This window comes from Ursus arctos, chromosome X, assembly GCF_023065955.2.
Source record: "Ursus arctos isolate Adak ecotype North America chromosome X, UrsArc2.0, whole genome shotgun sequence".
Classification (NCBI taxonomy): Eukaryota; Metazoa; Chordata; class Mammalia; order Carnivora; family Ursidae; genus Ursus; species Ursus arctos.
The window spans coordinates 39,152,575-39,170,396 of NC_079873.1; the positions used below are offsets into that span (position 1 = coordinate 39,152,575).

General features: G+C 43.3%; 1 protein-coding gene across 3 annotated transcripts in view; it reads right to left on the reverse strand.

The window, feature by feature from the left end:
• The window catches only part of SLC9A7 (solute carrier family 9 member A7), a 132,532-nt gene extending 115,427 nt beyond the window's left edge, over window positions 1-17,105 (reverse strand). For 2 of the 3 annotated variants that reach the window (XM_057311071.1, XM_026513463.4), the window contains exon 1: window positions 16,745-17,103. In XM_057311071.1, the coding sequence (XP_057167054.1) occupies window positions 16,745-17,069 (325 nt within the window). In that variant the 5' untranslated portion in view covers window positions 17,070-17,103. Of the gene's footprint in view, window positions 1-16,744 lie in introns of all 3 variants that reach the window. The other variant, XM_026513465.4, reaches the window with a different exon arrangement.
• Between the last annotated feature and the right edge of the window lie 717 nt (window positions 17,106-17,822).

Here is a 17,822-nt window from a genome sequence, read left to right on the forward strand (position 1 = left end):
TCCCACTCCCCCTGCTTGTGTTCCCTCTCTCGCTGGCTGTCTCTATCTCTGTCAAATAAATAAAAGAAATCTTTAAAAAAAAAAAAAAGAAGAGATTTGTTGAGTATAAACTTAAACTCCATGCGTGATCACTTACACCCTAATTTGAATTTTCTCTTTCTGACGTCACAGCAAAAGCATGTGATAGGAGCCCACAATAAAATTTAAAAGACTACTTCAGGACTTTTACTCTCTTAGTAACATGATACACAAATTTAACAAAACACTGGACTTAACATTGTTTTTCCCCAGAGATCACAGTATCTCTGAAAATATACAGAATCTAATTTTTTAGAAGTACAATGTGGTGAGGAATGTCAGCAAAATGATGGAGTAAGGTAGCGCCAAACTCCTGTTCTTCCACAGAAACATCAAAAAATAAGCAGAAACTGTCAGAATCAACTTTTTCAGAATTCTGGACAAAACCCAAAGGTTTACAGCAACCAAACAAAAACTCCTTCCTGAGAAAGCTGAGATACTGGACATAATAGACAAAAACTTTAAATCAACTATCTGAAATATGCTTAAAGAGCTACAGGAAACCATGAACAATGAAATAAAGGAAACCAGGAAAATGATGTATAAACAAAATAAGAATATCAATAAGGCAACAGAAATTATAAAAAGGAAGCATTGGAATTCTGGAGCTGAAAAGTACAATAATTGAAAGAAAAAATTGACTAGAGGGGCTCAATGGCATGTTTGAGCAGGCAGAAGACAGAATTCCCAAATGTGAAGATAGAACAATTGAAATTATCAAGTCTGAGGAGCAGAAAGTAAAAATAACGATGAAAAGTGAACACAGCCTAAGGGACCTGTGGGACACCATCAAGAGGACCAATAATGCATTATGGAACTCCCAGAAGAAGAGACCGCGAAAGGACTGGAAAGAATATTTGAAGAAATAATGGCTGAAAACTTCCCAAATTTGATGAAACGCATTAATCTACACATTCAAGAAGCTCAACGATCTCCAACCAGGATAAACTCAAAAGATGCACACTGAGACACACTATTATGAAACTGTTGAAAGGTAAAGACAAAGAAAATCTTGAAAGGAGCAAAAAGTGACCTGTCACATACAAGGGATCCTCAAGAAAATGAAATCTGATTTCTCGGCAGAAACCTTGGAGGTTAGAAGGAAAGTGAAATAACATTTTTAAAGTGCTGAAAGAAAAAAATTGTCAACCAAGAATTCTGTACAGGTAAAAAGCTATCTTTCTAGAATGAAGGACAAATTAAGACATTTCTAGATAAACAAAAGCTAACGGAGTTCCTTATGAGTAGACCTGACCTATAAGAAATTCTTAAAGAGGGCACCTGGGTGGCTCAGTTGGTTAAACGACTGTTTTCGGCTCAGGTCATGATCCTGGAGTCCCGGGATCAAGTCCTGCATCGGGCTCCCTCTGACCCTCCCCTCTCATGCTCTCTCTCATTCTCTCTCTCTCAAATAAATAAATAAAATCTTTTAAAAAAGGAAATGTTTAAGAAGTACTTCAGCTGACATGAATGGACACCAGACAGTAACTCGAAGCCATATGAAAAAATAAAGTACACTGGTAAAGAACACAAGTAAATGTAAAAAACTTTTGGTTTATAACTCTTTTTTTTTATATGATTAAAAAGGCAATTTCAAATAATAATTATAAACCTACGTTAACAGACACACAACATATAAATATGTAATTCTGACAATAACAATATAAAGAGAGAGCAAGAGAGACATATAGGAGCAGAGTATGTATGTTACTGAAACTAAGTTGGTACTATTCAAAATACGTTACTCAAAGTTTAAGATGTTAAGTGAAATCTCCAAGATAACCAGCAAGAAAATAACAATATACAGAAAAAGGAAAGAAGAGGATCAAAACTGTATACTATAAAAAATCAACTAAATAAAAAAGGCAGTAATGGAGAAATTGAGGAACAAAAACCACATAAGACATATAGAAAGCAAATAGCAAAATGGCAGAAGTGAGTCCTACCTTATCAGAAAGTACTTTAAATGTTAATAAATTAAGCTCTACAATTGAAAGTCAGAGACTGGCAGAATGGGTAAAAACACAAGATCCATCTATGTGCTGTCTATAAGAGAATCACTTTAAATACAAAGACATAAAGAAGTTAAAAGTAAAAAGATAGTTTAAAAAGTCTATGCAAATAGCAACCACAAGGGAAGGGGAGTGGCTATATTATCTGACAAAATAGATTTTAAGTTAAAAAAGTATGGACTCTGAGAAACAAACTGAGGGTTTCAGAGGGGAGGGGGGGTGGGGGAATGGGATAGGCTGGTGATGGGTAGTAAGGAGGGCACGTATTGCATGGTGCACTGGGTGTTATACACAACTAATGAATCATCGAACTTTACATCAGAAACCAGGGAGGTACTGTATGGTGACTAACATAATATAATAAAAAAACATTTAAAAAAGTACTACAATAGACAAAGATAGATTTTATTTTAAGATGTTATTTATTTATTTGACACAGAGAGAAAGAGACAGCAAGAGAAGGAAAACAAGCAGGGGCAGACGGAGAGGGAGAAGCAGGCTTCCTGCCGAGCAGGGAGCCCGATGTAGGGCTCGATCCCAGGACCCTGGGATCACGACCTGAGCCGAAGGCAGACGCTTAACTGACTGAGCCACCCAGGAGCCCCGAGAAAGATACATATTGATAAAATGTTCAATCCATCAAGAAGGTACAATAATTATAAACATATACATACCTAAAAATGGACCCCTGAAATACACAAAGCAAAATTTGACAGAACTAAAGGAACAAATAGTTCTATAATAATAGGTGGAAACTTCAATAACTGATGATCAACAATATATAGAAAAACAAGACAGAAGATCAATAAAGAGCTAGAGGACTTGAAGAATACTATAAACCAACTGGACCTAACAGACACATACAGAGTACTCAGCCCAACAAGAGCAGAGTACATATTCTTCTCAAGTACAAACGTAACATTCTCCAGGACTGACCAAACTTAGGTCACAAAACAAGTCTTAATAAATTTTAAAAAGACTAAAAATATACAGTGTCTTTTCCAATCACAATGGGATGAACTAGAAATCAATAACAGAAGGAAAACTGGGAAACTCACAAATGTGTGGAAATTAAACAACACACTTAACCAATAAGGCAAAGAAGAAATCACAAAGGAAATTAGAAAATACCTTAGGAAAAATGAAAACAGCATAACGTACCAAAAGTTATCAGATGCAGCAAAAACAGCACTCGGAGAGAAATTCTTAGCTGTAAGTGTCTACATTAAAAAAGAAGAATGGGGGCGCCTGGGTGGCACAGCGGTTAAGCGTCTGCCTTCGTCTCAGGGCGTGATCCCGGCGTTCCAGGATCGAGCCCCACATCAGGCTCCTCTGCTATGAGCCTGCTTCTTCCTCTCCCACTCCCCCTGCTTGTGTTCCCTCTCTCGCTGGCTGTCTCTATCTCTGTCGAATAAATAAATAAAATCTTTAAAAATAAATAAATAAAAAAGAAGAATGATCTCAAATCAGTAACTTAACTGTATACCTGAAGGAACTTAAAAAAAGAAAGAGCAAATCAAACCCAAAGCTAGAATAAGGAAGGAAATGAAAAGATTAGAGAGGAGATAAGTAAAATAAAGAATAGAAGAAAAAAAATCGAGAAACCCAAAAGTTGTTTCTTTGAAAAGATCAACAAAATTGACAAACTGTAGCTGGGGTAACTCAGAAAAAAAAGAAGGAAGACTCAAATTACTAAAATCAGAAATGAAAAAGGGGACATTACTATCAACTTTACAGAAGTTAAAAAGATTATAAGAGAATACTATGAATAACTGTACACCAACAAATTGGGTAACCTAGATGAAATTCACACATTCCTACAAACACACACACTATCAAAATTGACTCAAGGAGAAACAGAAATTCTGTATAACTTCCCAACAGAGAAAAGCCCAGGACCACATAGCTTTATTGGTTAATTTTACCAAACATTTAAAGAAGAACTAACAACAATCCTTCTCAAACTCTTCCAAAAAACTGAAGCAGAATGAATACTTCTTGACTCTATGAAGCCAGCATTACTCTGATATCAAGGCCAAATACGTGACAAGAACAGAAAACTACAGACCAACAGTCCTTATAAATACAGATGCAAAAATCCTCCACAAAATATTGGCTCATCAGATTCAGCAGCACATTAAAAGAATTATACACTATGACTAAATGTAATTTATCCCAGGAATGCAAGGGTGGGTCAATACATGAAGGTCAGTGACCACATCAATAGAATGAAGAAAAAAACCCCACATAATCACCTCAGTTGATGTTGAAAAAGCATTTGACAAAAAAATACCTTTTCATGATTAAAAAAACCAAAACCACCACCCAGTAAACTAGAAATAAAAAGGAACTTCCTCAGGGACGCCTGGGTGGCTCAGTCCATTGAGCGTCTGCCTTCAGCTTGGCTCATGATCCCGGGGTCCTGGGATGGAGCCCTGAGTCAGGCTTCTTGCTCAGCAGGAAGCCTGCTTCTCCCTCTGCCTGCTGCTCCCCCTGCTTGTGTGCGTGCACTCTCTCAATCTCTCTCTCTCTCTCTGACAAATAAATTTTTTTAAAAAAGGAACTTCCTCAAAGTGATAAAGGCCATATGTGAAAAACCCACATCTAACATCATTTCAGTGAAAAACTGAAACCTTTTCCCCTAAGATCAGGAAGAAGACAAGGATGCCCACTTTCACCACTTCTATTCAACACAGGACTGGAAGTTCTAACCAGAACAATTAGGTAAGAAAGGGAAATAAAAGGCATCCAATTAGAAAGGAAGAAGTAAAACTATCTCCATTTGCAGACGACACGATCTTATACATATAAAACTCTAAAGAACGAAAAAAAAGTGTTAGAGAAAATAAACAAATTCAACAAAGGTGCAGGATACAAAGTCAACACCAAAAAAATCTGTCATATTTCTATACACTAGCAGTGAACAATCCAAAAAGGAACTTAAGAAAACAATTTCATTGGGGCGCCTGGGCGGCTCAGTTGTTAAGCATCTGCCTTCGGCTCAGGGTGTGATCCCGGCGATCTGGGATCGAGCCCCATGTCAGGCTCTTCCACTGGGAGCCTGCTTCTTCCTCTCCCACTCCCCCTGCTTGTGTTCCCTCTCTTGCTGTCTCTCTGTCAAATAAATAAATAAAATCTTAAAAAAAAAATTTCATTTACAATAGCATAAAAAGGAATTCGATATTTGAAAATAAATTTAACTGAGGAGGTGCAACAGTTGTACACTGAACTACAAAACATTGCTGAAAGAAATTAAAGACCTAAATAAATGAAAGGATATCCATGTTCATGGAATGGAAGACTTAAAATCATTAAGATGACAACAGTACCCAAAGCAACATACAGACTCAATGCAATCCCTATCAAAATCTCAACGGCAGGGCACCTGGGTGGCTCAGTCAGTTAAACGTCTGCCTTTGCCTCAGGTCATGATCCCAGAGTCCCAGGATCAAGTCCTGCATCAGGCTCCCTGCTCAGCAGGGAGTCTGCTTCTCCCTCTGCCCTTCACTCTGCTGTGCTCTCTTGCTCTCTCTCTCTCTCTCTTTTTCTTTTCTCTCTCTCAAATAAATAAAATCTTAAAAAAATAAAATCTCAATGGCAGAAATGAAAAAAACCCATCCTAAAACTTTTATTGAAAGTCAAGGAACTTCAAAGAGCCAAAATAATCCTGAAGAAGAACAAAGTTGGAGGACTCACACTTCCCAATTTCAAAACTTGCTACAAAGCTACAATAATCAAAATGGTGTGATACCGGTATAAGGACAGACATATAGACCAATGGAATAGAATTGAAAGCCTAGAAATATGCCTTCACATCTATGGTCTACGGATTTTTGACAAGGGTGCCAAAACCATTCAATGAGGAAGAGACAGTTTTTACAACAAATGTGCTGGTATAACTGAACATCCACATACAAAAGAAATAAATTTGGACCCTTACCTTATACCATATATAAAAACTCAACAGAGACCAAAAGGCTAAATTTAAGAGATTAAACTATAAAACTCGTCAAAGAAAACATAAAGAGAATACTTCATGGCATTGGATTTGGCAAAGATTTCTTGGATAGGATACCAAAAGCATAGGCAACAAAAGAAAAAAAATAAAGTGAACTTCATCAAAATTAAAGCCTTTTGTGCATCAAAGGACACTATCGTGAAAAGGCAACATGAACTAGGAGAAAGTATTTACGAATCACATATCTAATAAGAGATTAATATCCAGAATATATAAAGAACTACAACTCAACGACAACAAAAAGAAACAACCCAATTTAACAATGGGCAGATGACCTGAATGAACATTTCTCCAAAGAAGATGTACAAATAGCCTTACATCATTAGTCAATAAGAAAATGAAAACCAAAACCATAATGAGCTACCACTTCACAAGTACTAGGATACTACAAAAACAACAACAAAAAATAACAAGTACTGGAGAGGATGTGGAGGGCCTGGAACTCTTGTGGTGGGAATGTAAAATGCTGCAGCTGCTGCCGTGCGAAATCGTTTGGCAGTTCCTGAGAAAGCTAAACATCGAATCACTGTATGACCCAGCAATTTTATTCCCAGGTATATACTCAAAAGAATTGAAAACAGGGGCCCAAACGGATACTTGGGCAGAATAATGTCACGGCAGCATTATTCATAATAGCCAAAAGGTGGAAACAACCCAGGTGTCCAGGAACTGATAAATGAATAAACAAAATGTAGAGTGGAATATTATTCAGCCAGAGAAAGGAATGAAGTTCATACACATGTGACGACCCAGATGAACCTTGAAAATACTGTGCCAAGCAAAAAGAGTAGATTCAAATAAGTCAGGACTAGAAGTGTATGAATACACTTACATGAAAGATATAGAATAGGCAAATTCGTAGAAACAAACTAGATTAGAGGATATCAGGGAGTGGGGGGAGGAAGGAAGGGAGCATTACAGTTTAATGGGTACACAGTTTCTGTTTGAGGCGATTAAAAAATTCTGGAAATAGTGGTGTGATGGTCACACAATTTTACAAATGCCATTAATGCTGGTGAATTGTACAGTTAAAAATGGTAAAAATGGAAAATCTTGCCATATTATTTTGCCACAATAAAAAATTTTAAAACCACCATGTGCCTTATCAGCCAAATACAGCATTTTTTGCGAACGTATACTCACCTATCCCTTCATTCTCTTTCCTGAAACAGCTTGCTGTGATTCGGCCAGACGTTTTCACACGTACAGTTTTCCTTCTCAGAAACTTCACTGTCAGTGTGAATCTGAGGCATGAGAACTTGAAGGAAGGACCTTTAATGCTAAGCAGTGTTAACAGCACCTTATTTTTGTTAGACAAAATAGAATCCATTAAGCAAATATTTCCATGGCACCTACTATGTGTCTGGCACTATTCTGGGGATAAAGGAGACAGCAGTAAACAAAAGACAGATATGCCTGCCTACACGGTCATTCAGGCTTATGTTCTCATGTATTGTGGAAGCACTCTAGAGGAGACTATGACACGCCTGGGGAGAACCAGCATAGGAAGAGTAGGGAGACCTGGGAGCTCGACAGACCAAGCTCCCCCTGCCTCCCCACCTCTGCGATAGTGACACCTAGAGATGAGAAAGCTTTTAAGCACCTGCTCCCACCTGAGAAGGCCTGGCACAGCCACTCTGAACATCCTTTGATGGTTTTTCTGGGTTTTCCCTTGTCGCAACTGGTAGCCTTCTCCCATATTGTCTCGGTCAGGCCAGCTCTAACAAAGTGCCACAGACTGTGTGGCTTATACACGACAGACATTTATTTTTCTCACAGTTCTGGAGGCTGGAAGTGCAAGATCAGGGGAGTAGAATGGTCAGGTTCCGGTGAAGTTCTCCTTCTGGGATGCAGACTGCCGACCTCTGGGTCTCTTCCATAAGGGCACGAATCTCATTCATGAGGGCTCCATCTTCAGGACGTAATTACTTCCCAAAGGCCATAGCTCTTAATACCATCAAATTAGGGGTTAGGATTTCAATATATGAATTAGGGGAGGCCCAAACCATCAGTGCATAACATCTTTGGGATGAAAACAAACAGGCATTTTGGTTCTACTTGGATCCAAGGGCCCGAGGCCAATCTAGCATAGGACAATCCAGTCTTCCAAATTGGCCAGCCTCGCTCCTTGCAGTGGTGCACTGGAGTTTGGAGCCAAAGCCCCAGCTAATAATAAAAAGGGACACTTTGCTTTATTTTATACTCTGGGCACAGATTTCTGTCGGAGACCCCCTGGAACCAGGTCATCGGGGCAGGAGTCAGGTTCTGCTCTCTCCTGGCCAGACGCATCCTGAAGCATATTGATCTCATCCTTTAGTAGACTCCCACTTACCAATCTCAAACATATGGCCTTAAACAAATGTGCCGTTAGACCTAACTTTCAATTTCTTCATTTCGCAAAATGGGACCGACGATACAGTCTTCATACATTTGATGTGAAGGTTAAACGGCTTAAAGTATGCAAAATACTTAACACAGTGCCTGGCTATCATAGCAGGTATTCAAAAAACAGTTGCTATTTTTCTACAATTATTTAATTACAAGCAACATAGTGAATGTATTTAAAAGGTGAAAACAAATATTCTACAGCAGTGAGTTTCAAACTTCAACTTAAAAAAAAAAAAAAACAACGCTGCTAGGGGTGCCTGGGTGGCTCAGTCAGTTAAGCATCTGACTCTTGATTTCGGCTCAGGTCATGATCTCAGGGTTGTGAGATGAGGCCCCCACCGCGGGCTCCATGCTCAACGCTGAGTCTGCTGGAGATTTTCTCTCGCGCTCTCCCTCTGCCCCTCCCCCTGCTCATGCTCGCTCTAATAAAATAAATAAAATCTTTAAAAAAAAACCCTGCTAATGCACCAAAACACCGATTTCTGAGTCCCAGTCTGAGACATTTAAGTCTGGGCCCAGACCTGCTAGCTCTAACAAGCTCTCCCATGATGCTGATAAGTATATTGAAATGACCTCATAAACTCCAGATGAATATACTCTCTTCAAACTGGATTACTTAAAAAATTTTACTTTATCATCATCGACAACAAAATCACATGCAAGTCCTACGACTTCTCTTTTCTGGATTCTGTGTGACAAAGCACTCATCAAACACTACATCAGAGATCAGCTTAGCTGCTTTCCAAACCTGTCCCTCTTCCTCTTGCTAGACTGTATTTCCCTGCCTCTGTTCCAGTTAGATGTGGCCTCATGACCAAGTTCTGTCCAACGGAAGTGGGCAAAGCGACGTGCAACACTTTGAGGCTTAGCACAAACTCTTCCCCGTGTGATCCTCTGTTTCTTTCCTCATTCACTGGCTGGAGAGGGAGGGTTCCAAGGCCCTAAGGGATGTGGAAGCCACAGGATGGAAGGCACCTGGTCCCTGAATGACCACAGGGAGAGCCACCTGCCAGACTCTTGCACTGGCCCAACACGTGAGTTAAAAATGAACTTGTCTTGGGGCGCCTGGGTGGCACAGCGGTTAAGCGTCTGCCTTCGGCTCAGGGCATGATCCCGGCGTTATGGGATCGAGCCCCACATCAGGCTCTTCCACTATGAGCCTGCTTCTTCCTCTCCCACTCCCCCTGCTTGTGTTCCCTCTCTTGCTGGCTGTCTCTATCTCTGTCGAATAAATAAATAAAATCTTTAAAAAAAATGAACTTGTCTTATGTTAGGCCACTGAAATTTGGGGTTGGTCTGTTCTAATGGCTAGCATTACCTCAATACAAATATCCACAATGTGAAAAAGCCAGGTAGCATGCTTCAAACCGAAAGAGAAAAGTCTCCTAACACCTATTGTCTTGGAAGTGGAATACAGGCAATTTTTCAAAAGATATGTGAGCTTTAAAATAAAAAAATATTAACATTAAGAAGTTACTGATTCTCAAGTCATGAAGGCCTAACATCATCTCCTATAAACTAATGTCAAACAGCATTACCCAATGTCAGACTTTAATGAGAGTAACAGGTTGCATGTAGCCTCACCCGTACGTCCTTTCAGGGAGGAAGGTTAACAGGTTACCAGCTAACAGGTTAACAGGGAGGTTAACATCTTCCCCCAACTTCTATTTTAAGGAGATTTCCAAAACGTACCAAAAAGCTGAAAGGTGAATATAAAACACACCCTTTCACCCACCACCCAGATATACGTGGTATGTGTATTTTTTTTGACTGAACCATTTGAAAGTAAGTTGCATGTGTTAGGACTCATACACTTGACTCCTGAATACTTCAGCCTACAATTCCAATTAATATGTACATTCTCCTGTATAACCTCAATTATCTCACCTAAGAAAAATAACAGTAATTCCCGAATGTCATCTAACATCAAGCCTGTATATAAACATCCCTGATTGTCCCCAAAACAGCTTATTTTCATGAACCAGAGCTAATCAGGTTTCCTGTGCTATGACTGCTTATGCCTCTTTGGTCTCCAGTTACTTAGAACACTCTCTTAGTCTACTCAGGCTGCTAGAACAAAATACCATCGACGGGGTAGTTTAAACAACCAACATTCATTTCTCACAGTTCTGGAGGCTGGGAAGTTCAAGACCAAGGCGCCGGCAGATTCCGTGTCTGATTAGCGCCCTCCTCCTAGCTTGTGGATGGCGGCCTTCTCACTGGAGCCTCACATGGTAGAGAGACAGGGAGCTTTGGTCTCTTCCTTGTCTTATATGGGCACTAATCCCTCCGCCCTCATGACCTCATCTAAACCTAATTACCTCCCCCAAACTCCACTTCCAAATAGCATCACCTTAGGGATTAGGACTTCAACATATGAATCTTGGGGGGGGGGAGGGTACAATTCAGTCCATAACAGACACTTATCCTGTCTTTTTGTTTCCCTTGACATAGACTTCTTGAAGAAACCAGGACAACGGTCTTGTAGGTTACCCTGTGTTTTGGATATGTCTAATTGTTTTCACATGGTATTTGATAAGTTGTTTCTCTATCTCCTACATTTCCTGTAAGCTGGAAGTTATGCCTGAAACCTCAATTTAACTCAAATAAAACATTTGGAGGATGAAGACTACATAGGTAAAGCTGTATGCTTCCTACCGCATCTCATCGGGAGGCACGTACTACTAGATAGTTCCACGAGGAGCAAGGATAAATTTAATGACTTGGATATAAGATGGTGACGGCCAGGCCTCTCCACCGCAAAGATACCTTCTTTCTTCTGCGAGAGGCAAGCGATCTGTGGCGCTATCCTTGGCACCGTATAAGTACCGTGTTCCCCAATGACCTTTCACCTACGGCTTTGGAATTCATGGAAAATCCTTGTCTACATCATTAGGGTTGTGAAATGGTGATTTTCGAATTACATCATTCCAAAAAGATTACTTTCTGAAAGTTCTAAGAAACACTTTCGGGGCGCCTGGGTGGCGCAGTTGTTAAGCGTCTGCCTTCGGCTCAGGGCGTGATCCCACCGTTCTAGGATCGAGCCCCACATCGGGCTCCTCTGCTGGGAGCCTGCTTCTTCCTCTCCCACTCCCCCTGCTTGTGTTCCCTCTCTCGCTGGCTGTCTCTCTGTCAAATAAATAAATAAAATCTTTAAAAAAAAAAAGAAACACTTTCAGAAAATGTCACTTTCTCATTTTAAGATTCATTTTACTTCCATTTATTACTTTTAAATAACTACAAATTTTCTTTGTGCCTAGCCATTCCTATAAAAAGAACATCTTAATATCCAAAGAAAATGCTCCTGAACCACATAACTGTGTTCTCTTAGTTCTAATGTGTTTTTTCCTACATAAAAGTTGTTTGCTTTATTTTTTATTAATATTTTTTATTATATTATGTTAGTCACCATACAGTACATCCCCGGTTTCCGATGTAAAGTTCCATGATTCATTAGTTGCGTATAACACCCAGTGCACCATGCAATACGTGCCCTCCTTACTACCCATCACCAGCCATCCCATTCCCCCACCCCTCCCCTCTGAAGCCCTCAGTTTGTTTCCCAGAGTCCATAGTCTCTCATGGTTCATTCCCCCTTCTGTTTACCCCCTCTTCATTCTTCCCTTTCTTCTCCTACCAATCTTCCTACTTCTTATGTTCCATAAATGAGTGAAACCATATGATAATTGTCTTTCTCTGCTTGACTTGTTTTGCTTTATTTGCTTTATTTTTAAACAAAGTTTCCATTGCCAAAGTAATGTGTCAGTGTCATAGAAATTTCAAGCCATTCAAAAGAGTACAAAGGGGAAAAAGTAACATCTCCCCTCCCACTCTCCCAACAACTGGCTCTACAACCACAAGTATTTCTGAAGGACAAAGTCCAAGAATTGAGACTGCTTGCTAAAGGAGGGGGGGGTACGTTGTAAATTTTTTCTGGGTATTAACAAATAGTTCACCAAAAAAAAGTCAATGCCCCTCATCCCCACGAACTGAATGCTGATGCATTTTTAAATTACAGCAGGCCTCTACTGAATGAGCCTCAAGTAGCAAAGCGGGCCAAAGAATCACAGAGTCTAAAGTGAGAATGAGAACTAGGACTTACCAGGTGTTTAAGTATCAGACACTGCACTTGACCTTTTCAACGTCTCAATAAATACACTAATCCTGTGAGGTGAGTGACACCGTCTCCGTTTTTGAAAAGAGGAAACCGGGGCTCAGAGAGCATACCCGGACTCATGCAGCTTTATAAGTAACAGGGCCAGCATTTGAACCCAAGGGATGTGGGGCCAAAGCAAGACCATATGGAGCTGCCCCAGTCTGCGGCAAAAGTGAGGGGCTCTTAAAAACAAAACAAAACAAAAAACAAGGGCTCCGAATTAACCAAGAATAGGGTGGCTCCAAAATGTTTACTCACACACAGACTCAAATGTTCACTGTATGCTACTTCCAAGAGTCGTTCCCCTTGCAGACTTTGCCCGTGAGTCCACTCTCAGGCCGCGCGTAGCAATTCAGCTCCGACAAAGCAACAAGGAGCCCATGGTCCACAGGACCAGGAGGGGCTGACCGATACATGCTTGGCAAGCTGAGAGGTGTGGAGGAAGCGAGAAGCAGGTGGTGGGCTGCCAGGGTCAAGCTAGATACTTTGGACCTGTATCAGTTGTCACCAAAACAGTACGGGGGAAGTGGAACTAGGACACACGCGAGAGAGAACCACAGTTAACTGTCACAGTCTGTTGATACCACCTTTCTCTGCCTCCAACACTTGCTATTTCTGCCGCACAGATTTACTGGGCCCGGGAACTTTCAGAGGGCACTTAGTCACGTACAGGGGCAGACAGCTGGGAGCTCCCTGCCCTGACAAAACAGGTTAGACGGGTGCCAGGTAAGCTCCTGGTCCATTGCGGTGCGGTGGTGCGCAGCTCCCATCACAGGGCCTGGGGGCGGGGGGGGGGGGCTGCTTTCAATGTCCCTGGAGAGTCTGGTCTGTGGTCACCGGCCCTTACAGCTACCTGGGTCTGTTGTCAGGGAGGAGTGCTTATAATTGTCCCTTTGCCATTTAAATGTTGAGCATTCACAGTGTGTCTCTTATTGTCCTTGGGTCCCCTGCATCTAAGCAAGCGCTTAAGATGGGATCTCTCGGTGCACACCACTCCTAGGTGCACTCAACTCCTCTTCGGGGATCATGAAATAAAAAGGAGAGAGGGAAAGCAAGGAAAAATCTCTTTCCTCTTCCCCGTTTGGTCTCTATTCCAGGCCCAGGGCTCCAGAAGTTCCATGGGTACAATCAACAGTTGAAAGTTCACAGAAAACGGATAATGTAATATAGTTTAAAATAGGGAGAAGTGGGCATCAAACTAGAGGATTTGAGGAGCATCTTAAAATGCCATCACAAATGGCACAGAATGGAGGCGAGGACACACCAAGAGGTAATTCGGCTTCCATAATTCAAAAATCGAGAAGCACAAAAGAGTATATGGTGATATTTCCCTCCCACCTCCTGTCACAGCCACCTAGTTCCTCTCCAGCAAAAAACACCCAATGTTACTAGTCTATTGACTGTCCTTCCAGAGATATTTTACCCCAGCAAACCCATATGATCACAATTTATTTTACTATGACTATATATAAATATATCGTTTATCATAACCTTTATAAATATTAAAGCTTTCCCTTTCAGATTAAAGTGCCACATAAATATTTTTAAAGGGGCAGAAATTAACATTTTTAAATTTCAAAGAGTTTTGAAACTTGCAGTTGAACTCTTTTCACTCATTAAAACTTACCAATATTTAAAAATGAAATTGTTTACCTCCAGAAATTAAGTTGGGCACCCGACACACAGCAGATACTTAACAAATGTTTCCTTAGTCTTTTTGTCCTTTATTACTCAGAGGCAACAGGACAATTACTCACTTCCTCTACTGATATCAAGAAATGAAATCTGTTTTCTTATATTATTAACAAAGAAAAGTCCTGAAAATCGGTACTATATTCGCTTAAGTGTTCAAAGATTTTCATACTGAATTTTTAAAAATCAGAATCCCTATCCCAATAGCCTTCAGGAAATAATGAATAGTTAGCTAATCAAATGACATTAGAATTCAGATGGAGGGTGTGTGTGTGCTAAAACAGAAGACTAAATATCCATCAGACAGAGAACTGTTTTCTCACAGTCAGAGGCAAAATATTCACAGCAAAATATTAATATTTGGGCAGAACTCAGGACACCATATATTGACAAACTAAATTTCTTAGCATATTTCAAAGTAACACTAAAAGCCAAAGACAGAGCAAAATGACACAGAATGTTGAGATGATGATGTCTTTTCTGAACGATCATCAATTAAACCAGATTTCAGTACCACAAAATGGCACGGTATGCTGCAGCATGGCCCCAATGACTAAAAGATCAAAATGAGCTTAAAAAGTACGTATCAGCACAGGAAAAGTCCACTATTGTTTGTCAGCCTTAAGATAAAGGTGACTGAGCGCCTAAGAACATGGAGTACTCCCTCAGAAAAAAATATTTTTAAATCCTCATTTTCCATGTGCTGGAACGTGTATTTTTGAGCCTGTCAAATCTACCTTCTAGAAGTGTTTCATACTGTACTTTAATGAATTGGAGCTAGAGGCTATAAAATAAAAATATTTTCATGATTATCTATAGCCTTGGAAGGATAATCTTCGTTTGCATTATCGCTCACAGTCAACCCCCTGAAATGACAACGTGCTTCAACTCCCCACCCTGCTGTCTGCTCAGACCTCCTAGCTTACCTGCAGCCCTGGCATTTGTCATTTGTCACCCACCGACACAAACCACAGAGGTCAGGAGTGGCCAGGTACTGATGCCAAAGTTTGAGTTCACATCTGCAATTTGCAATAACCAAACTCAGTTTTAGACCTGGTCCTGTGTCAGTGACAGATCTGCTTAGGCCTCTACCTCTTTAAAACTAGAGGGCTCCTGACAGCAATTTGTAACCTTGGTGGCCATGAGCCTGGGCTGTCAACGACCCATCGAGAGCCCTGAGAAGCAAGACCCAGGGCCAAGGGTAATTTTCACATTAAAGATTCAGGTGTCTGCTTTCCATTCTTTATCAGGGAACCCTGAATGGAAATTGAATGGAGAGATCCCTCCAGTAAAAGTGATGAAGTAAAATGTTCCCTACTGGGAATAGTCATGAGGTGGCCTCATCTATTTCCCATGACGATGCCCACCTGGACCTTAAGTCCACTGAATTTAATTCAAAACGAGAATACCTGGTTCTAGTTTGGAGTCATAAGGGGGGGGTGTGGCGAGAGAGATGATTCAGATTACAGCTAACTGACACCCATGTAATAACGGAAGATTTGTGCTGACCACTCTGCGGATAACACAGCGTGTGCCATTAAATCCAGAAAAGGGTGGTGGCATCAGCCCATCCTTCACAACAAAAGACGGCTGCCTCCGGAGTTAAAAACCACTACTTTTCCTCTTCATCCACCTATAAACGTATCTTCAAAGTCACGTCCATGCTAAAATCTGAAGACCACAAAAGCCCCTCTTCCCTTGGAGAAGCCAAGTACCTGGGTATAACGTCCCACCTGGACAGAAGAGTGGGAGGCGTGCCCATATAACCGACTAGGCCCGACCATGGCAGTGCCCTACTCTGGATCCTGTACCACGCTCACCTTTCACAGCGCTTCAGGCCATACAAGAGACCCGGGAACAGAGATCTCAGAAGTGGGCGCTCACCCAGGTTGACCATGGATGTCTGGCATCCGGCCGCCCATACCCAAGCCCAGAAACCCTCAGCCCTCGCCCCCACCCTCACTGTGGCCAGCCTCTTGGGGTGACACGGTCCCCAGGGTAGTCACCCACCTCCCGCCGCGGCACACATACCCTGTTGAGCTGAACTGGGGCGGAGGTGGGGGGGGGCGGGTGCGGAAGCGCGATGCGGGAAGCGGGGCGGGGGGGGGGGCGCAAAACAGAACCGGGCGGACAGAACCAGGCCACCTCCGTGCCTTTCATTTTCCTGGTTCCCCGATTAAGAACATCGAAATGAGGCGGAATTCTCTTTAACGGTAATAGAAAGCCAGAAAATGCAGACAGTTGACCTTGGGAACCAGCCCCGTCGCAGCGGGAAACGGAAAAGAAACACGTTGGCAAGTGAAGGGGGAGCGCAGCGCAGAGCTGGGCGGGGTGGGGGGAGCGCAGCGGCCGGGCTGCCAGAGGGGTGTCGGGGAGGTGGGCGCGGTAGGGGGTGCTCACCGTAGATCATGGCCAGCCCCGTCTCGTGCAGAAAGCGCACCCGGCGGTGCTTGAAGAGCCAGATGGTGAGGATGGTGAGCGTGAGCAGCAGGATGAAGGTGAGCAGGCTCACGCTGTCTTGCCGGTGGCTCTCCTCCGCCTCCTTCTCAGTGGCGAGCTCCTCCATGGCGCTGCTGTCCTCGGCCGCCGCCCCAGAGGAGGCCGAGGCCGCGGCGCGCAGCCCCCGACCCAGCAGCAGCGGTAGCAGCGGCAGCAGCAGCAGCCGCGGTGGCAGCGCCCGGGCCGCCCGTCCCGGGCCGAGGCGAGCCGCGTCACCAGGCTCCATGGCCCCAGGGCCGCCCGCGCCTCCTGCGCGCGGGGACCAGCAGCCCGCGCCGTCGGCGGGTTCCCGCGGCGCCGCCGACCTGCACGAGTGGCCGCTGCCGCCGCAGCTCCTCCCCCCGTGCGCGCCGGGCCGGGGCTGCGCCGGGAGCCGCGTGGGGGAGGGGCGCGCGCAGTGCGCAGGAGCGCCAAGCACCGCCCCCCGCCCGCGCACCTGTTCTGCCCCCAGCCGCGCTGCGCCGCGCCGGCCGCCTTCCCGGCCGCCGAAGCCGACTGGGCTGGGGCCCTCCGACTCAGGGGAGCGGCCGTGGGCCCCTGGGCTGCCTGCGCTCCTCGCGCGGTCCTGGCGTACCTGGCCAGGCGGTCTGGGTCGCGGGGCCGTTCCTGGGCGGTCGCCGCCACGCTTCCTAAACGCAACGCCAGAGGTCGCCGGTGCCTGGCAGGAGCATCAGCTTGGGTTCGTGCGCTGTGCCATTTCGAGTCCTGTCTCTGGGGCCACCACGAAGTGTTCCATCTCAGGCCAGTGTGCGGCTGTCCTGAGCCCAGTAAAGGGGGGGTGGTAGGAGCGCGCCCTGAGGGAAGCGAAGATTCGCGAAGCACCGTTGCCCCCTCCACCTCTTTTTGCACAACTCTCACAATACCTTCCAGCTTTTCAGGGCTTCCCAGACTCTACCAGGCTTCATTCAAACCTCTGCTCTATGTCTGTCCCAAAGTGAGGACTGATCAGGGGTTAGAATGGGGTGCAAGCGTTAAAACA